Here is a 6,470-nt window from a genome sequence, read left to right on the forward strand (position 1 = left end):
AAAAAAAAAAGGTACTGGCGTTTCATCTTCACAGAATGGAAGCTGTAATACACAGCTGTCGTTCTAGCATATTTTTAGTAAATTAGAAAAATTTCGGATTTTGGATATTCAGATTTATTACCAGTTCAGATCTGGTTAAATTGTAAATTTAGGGTTAAAACAGAGCAAAGGAGCTAAAGATTCATAAAACCACATGTTGTAACAAATAGTCGCTTATACTTTGATATCACAATATTTTATTACAAGTCTGACTTGATTATAAATATTGGTTTTCTATTAAAATCGATTGTCCTTCAAACACCTGACCATTTTTCTTGTAATGACCAATAACTTGACTTAAACAATTAGTCGGGACACTCGTAGGAAAACTGAAATTGTAACTTTCAATTGAATTATATTTCTGCTCAAGGTGTCAATTTTAACTAAAGTACTTAGAGAATAAAGCATTGAAGCTAATTTTCCTGAGAGAGAAATCCATTCTTTGCATAACAATAACGTCAATCAGAAGAAAAACTTCGTGATGACAAAATCTTCATCTACAAGATGCTATTCAACAAAACCCACATTAATAAAAAATCCGAGCTATATTCAAAATAATTCTTCTTTTGAAGTCAGCATTCAAAATCAACAATTCATTATGTACAGTTAAGATTGTAGAACAGCGTGAGTATGTATTGTTTTTTTCTGTTTATAATACTCAGTTGTTAGGCCTAGAGTGCGAAAATAAAGAATCCTTTTTTCGCGAAAATGACATCCACTTTATTAGCCAATATGTTAATGTAAGTTGCTTTTTTGTTATATTTTTTGAACTTTATATGAAATAACACGAAGAAAAATATATACATATTTGCTGCAAAAAAACAAATACCAAACGTTACCAATTAATTGATTACCTTTATCAACAATGAGTATATTTCGTATTTCGTATACCGCCAATCTCCTTTTCCTAGTGTAAGGAATGTGTGTTTTCAGAGTTGAGTATTAGAACCATTATTTAACAAGATAAAATGGCAAGTGAACGAAATATCACGTAATTTTTGTTATTTTATTTCACGGTTATCTAAAATAATAAAAATTAACTGATAATGTTTATCTTAAGAAACCTTTTTCGTGAAAATTGACTCATTTTAGCATTCTAGGCCAACCTGTCAGACAGACACACATCAAAGTCAAGAAGAATTATTAGAGCAAATTAGATTTTGAATAAAAATGAAAATTATTGGGGCTGAAACTATTGTATTTGAAAATAATGATAAACATAAAAGTTCTACTTCATTAATAGTATTTCTAAAATTTGTTTTAATTTGGTGAATATTCAACTTGAACAAACTCTAATGCTTGTACCCTAACGACTCTTATAATATAACTTGTGGTCATTATTTAGTATTAACATCTTGTCTTATAAAATATACACTGTATGTAACAGAACTCACTAATCTTTTTCTTATACAAATTTTACACAGGAATTCATTAAATATTAAATACTGGGGTATTAATTTAATATAGTGTTCTGTTTAGTTTAATTTGGAAAATCTGGAGTAAATTAATATAGAATATTTCAAATTCTTGGTATCTATGTAACAAAGAACTGAATATGTTCTATACGTCTTTTAGACATTTTGTGAGAGTTAGGTACACAGCAAAACGTTTTATTTTCTCTCTTGTTGGTTAACGTTCTACTAGATTTCTTTTACCCTTCTTACCTAAGAGATAAGGCCACCCTCTTGTTGTGCCTAGAAGGAAATGAACTCCAAAAACTTGAGATAACAAAAGCCCTACTGTTACAGCGAGTTGATTCACAGTTCCTGTCAAAGCATGAAAACAAAGAATAAAGCAAGTTATTTACTATACGTTAGCTCACTCCATTATATATTATATTTGTTGTAAGTATAATATAGCTTCAGTTACCCCTTGTAGAAGCTAAATTACATCAAGTAGTTTGTTAATATGTAGTGGACTGATATTGTCTAGTCTTTTAAGTGACATTACCTAGTCCGTAAGACGATATCACCTAATTTGTTAATAGGCCAACAAAGTATAGAATGTAAAGTTAAATCACCTAACTTGTTAAAAAGCAATAGAGTGACATCATCTAATTTGTTAATATGTAGCGGAGTGACAACACCTACTTGTTAAAAAGTAATGGAGTTACTCACCTAACTTGTTAATATGTAGCGGAGTGACAACACCTACCTGTTAAAAAGTAATGGAGTGACTCACCTAACTTGTTGAGATGTAGTGGGGTGACTCACCTAATTTGTTGAGATGTAGTGGAGTGACTCACTTAATTTGTTGAGATGTAGTGGAGTGTCTCACCTAACTTGCTGAGATGTAGTGGAGTGATTCACCTAATTTGTTGAGATGTAGTGGAGTGACTCACCTAATTTGTTGAGATGTAGTGGAGTGACTCACTTAACTTGTTGAGATGTAGTGGAGTGACTCACCTAATTTGTTGAAACATAGTGGAGTGACTCACCTAATTTGTTGAAACGTAGTGGAGTGACTCACCTAATTTGTTAAGATGTAGTGGAGTGACTCACCTAATTTGTTAAGATGTAGTGGAGTGACTCGACTAATTTGTTGAAACGTAGTGGAGTGACTCACCTGATTTGTTGAGATGCAGTGGAATGACTCACCTAACTTGTTGAGATTTGGCGGAGTAAAGTCACTTAATCGATAAAGTGACATCGTTTACTTTGTTAAGATGTAATATAATAAAATAGTCCGAGAACATGTAATACAATAGCAGTACCTAGTCTGTCTGTGTACAAAACAATTATCTTTTTTTACGGTTTCAAGTTAAGAAATAAAAACAATGAAATTATTTTTTATTAAGGAAGTGTTGCTTTTTTATCTACATTTATCATACAAATGATTCTATCTATACCAGGGAAAAGTTTTAATAAAAACAGATATTGATATAGACACGATAACACAATAAAATAAAATCAATAATTTAAAAAATTAACAATCAGTACTTTATTTACAATTATTTGTTTACATTTTGAATACCAGTAGTAAAAGTTCTACTTTTATGTTTGTCGAGATAATATGTTTCATATAAAAGATTAAGAATACACATTTTCACTCCCGAGTGAGCACATATCCTGTGACAAATGTATGTGAGTGAAAAGGTTATAAAACAAAAATGAATCCTCACCTAAGCCTCCTCGCAGAGCTACAGGGGATATTTCAGAGAGGTACATTGGTACAAGGGCAGTATTCAAACCTGGACATGGCGAGATAATAATAATAATTAATTATTGCAATATTCAAACCTGGACATGGCGAGGATAAAAATAATAATAATTAATTATTGCAATATTCAAACCTGGACATGGCGAGATAATAATAATAATAATTAATTATTGCAATATTCAAACCTGGACATGGCGATGGTAAAGAAAAAAAAAATTCTAACAACTTTTTGTGTATTATGTTTGTGAGAAAAGCCGGTAAGTGAGAAATGATCTGGAACTGAACCCAGAACCGGTCGCTAAAACTTCCGTGTTGTTTTTAGTTTGTTGAAAGTTTGAAGTTTAAAACAAAATAATAAAACAATTACAATAATTGTATAGGTTATTTAATAAAATGAAACGATGAAGAAGTGATTATAAAAATATATTTACATAATTACTATTGTTTGTTTATGATTCTAAGGTTTGGTTGTTAGTCTTTAAGCTCAAAGCTATGCATTGGGCTATCTATGCTGTGCTCATAGTAGGTATCGAACCGCGAATTTTAACGTTATAACGTTATAAGGGGTACTCTGAGCTTGTTTGTTTGTTACGGATTTCCCGCAAAGCCGTCCCTAATTAGCATTGTAAGACTAGAGGGAAGGTAGCTAGTCAACACCACCCACTGCCAACTCTTGGGATACTCTTTTACCAAAGAATAGTGAGATTGACCGTCACATTATAACGCCCCCACTGCTGTGACGGGGATTCGAACACGCGACCCACCGATTGCGAGTCGAGCTAGACACCTAAAGATTATTAAACCTATGGTTACATATTGCTGAAACATTTATTTGAATAGAGACAAAAGAGACGTCTGGTCTTCAGTTAGGCTGAAGATATTCACAAAATATGTGAAGACCTGGGGGTGGGGGGTATAATTATGTCCCTCACGCTCATCTGGCAATACTAGGAAGTCCTAGTTATCGGATAAAACAGTGTCTTTACTTGATAAGTAGATTTATAAAAATTCAACCGGTGGGCCAGCACTAAGTTTACTCACTTACAGTGCTAAAATCCAGACAGCTCATTGTGTAGCATTGTGCTAAAAAACAACAATAATTGGAAAATGCAATTTCATTAATTTAAATACCAAACTTGTAGTTTTTTTTTAGTTTTTCTTAAAACATTTTTAAGATTTTGTTTTTATTCATAAAAGAGTAAAGTTAGAACGATTTTTCTTTTTTAAATTCATAGAGTACAGGTGAAAACTAAAAAAATGTGGGTCTTATTCGCACAATATATTTAGTAGTGAACCGATTTTCAATTCGAGATTGAAGTTTGGTTAATTGTGCACCTAGCGGAAAAAACAACACTCGAAGATTTGAGACTTTCCCACGATATTAAGGACATACTTAAAAATTGTCATATGTTTTAATGTTTGCGATTTATACACTAAAAAAGAGAGGCTTAAGAAAAAAAAGAAATTATTTTGTTTTTCTGAACTTCAAATAACACAATTATAAAAAAAAGAGGTTTGTTTATTTCTTTTTTAAATTTCATGCATAGTTACTCGACGGCTGTCTGCGTTAGCCACTCCTAATATAGAAGTTATAGGCTAGAGTGAAGGCAGCTAGTCAACAGGACCCACCGCCAACTCTTGGGCTACTCTTTTACCAATGGAAATTAGGGTTGGCCGTCACATTATGAAGTCCTCACGGCTGAAAGGGCGAGCATGTTTGGTGTGACGGGGATTCGAACCTGCGACCCTCAGATTGCAAGTCGAGCGCCCTAACCTTCAAGCCATGTTAGGCTTAATGAAAAAGGACGTTGTATATTACAGAGTTTTGTATACATCTCCGCTCTTAAGGTAATACCGTGACGCTTCAAGTAAAAGTTAGTTAAAACAGTGAATTCGAAGAAAACATGCATTTCTAAAGACTTACCACAGTTAAATCCTATGATAAGTCGACCAATCAGAAGCATCTCGATACTATAGGACGCCTTGCTAAGCCCCATAAAAGCACCTCCAAATATTGCAAGTATGTTATTAAGAAGAAGACCCCCTTTCCTATTGAAATAAAATGAATGTCATTAAGCTTATTCAAAATAACACAAAGACAAAGAACTAGTCACGTGTGATACGGTCAGGAGTGGACTGGCAGCTTGTGGGTCACCAGGACGCCACTCAGTGACACCTGTGAATGCAATGTGTAAATATTAACATAAATACTGGCATTTATATATTTACCAAGTTTTATGGTTATTTTTTTAAAGCTGGAAAATCAACTTTGTCATTAAATTAAATAATAAATCGTAAAAGAGCAACAAATACAGAAAAATAGTTTCATTAATAGCTGAACTATTACTTCACCATTAAGTTAAAGCCATCTAGAGGCTCTGGCTATTGGAGGACCTCACGGTGGCGACTAAGTCGCTTAAACAGGTTTTCGGCCCCGATTTAGCAGTATAGATTGTTTTTAGTTTTGTAATTTGGGGCTAGCCCACTGGCAAATTGGGACCAGTCGACCGGCAAACTGGGAACAGCCCACAGGCAAATTTTCCAGTGCTCGCTTCCCTTCTGGCTCTTGTTGCCAGATTCTATCCAACCCTCTGTTTGGTTAGAATTTAAGATACAAACATTTTGTTTAGTTCAAATGTAATATATTAAAAGAATCTTTGGAAAACATTTAAGATGCTAATATTTCGTTTGGTCAAAATATAAAACAATAATCCTCTTTTTGGTTAATCTTAAAACAGTAATGAAATACAAAAAATAATACTATTACAAACTAAAATATAATAATACTAAATAAATCATCATATTAAGTACTGAAAAAGAATGTACTATAGCACTATATTTGATACTTGGTAAAAATGTAAGATGCTAATTTTTTCTTTTGTTAAAACTTAAGATACTAATCTTTGTTTAAACAAAGCGTAATATAATAATCTTCTGTTTAACCAAAACGTAATATAATAATATTCTGTTTAACCAAAGCGTAATATAATAAGCTTCTGTTTAATCAAAACGTAAGATAATGATCTTCTGTTTAACCAAAAAGTAAGATAATAATCCTCTGTTTAACCAAAGCGTAATATAATAATCTTCTGTTTAACCAAAGCGTAATATAATAATCTTCTATTTAACTAAAACGTAATATAATAATCTTCTGTTTAACCAAAACGTAATATAATAATATTCTGTTTAACCAAAACGTAAGATAATAATCTTCTGTTTAACCAAAACGTAATATAATAATATTCTGTTTAACCAAAGCGTAATATAATAAG

The 6,470-nt window shown here is 32.1% G+C and overlaps 1 protein-coding gene across 1 annotated transcript in view; it reads right to left on the minus strand.

Annotated features, from left to right (window-relative positions):
• The window catches only part of LOC106469542 (glucose transporter type 1-like), a 33,003-nt gene that overhangs the window by 25,335 nt on the left and 1,198 nt on the right, over positions 1-6,470 (minus strand). Inside the window, exons 2-4 of the mRNA XM_013930039.2 lie at positions 5,123-5,247; positions 3,161-3,229; positions 1,704-1,805 (exon numbers count right to left, since the gene is read on the minus strand). Of these exons, the coding sequence (XP_013785493.2) occupies positions 1,704-1,805; positions 3,161-3,229; positions 5,123-5,247 (296 nt within the window). The remainder of the gene's footprint in view (positions 1-1,703; positions 1,806-3,160; positions 3,230-5,122; positions 5,248-6,470) is intronic.

Source organism: Limulus polyphemus, unplaced genomic scaffold, assembly GCF_000517525.1.
Source record: "Limulus polyphemus unplaced genomic scaffold, Limulus_polyphemus-2.1.2 Scaffold3537, whole genome shotgun sequence".
In the NCBI taxonomy this organism is placed as follows: domain Eukaryota; kingdom Metazoa; phylum Arthropoda; class Merostomata; order Xiphosura; family Limulidae; genus Limulus; species Limulus polyphemus.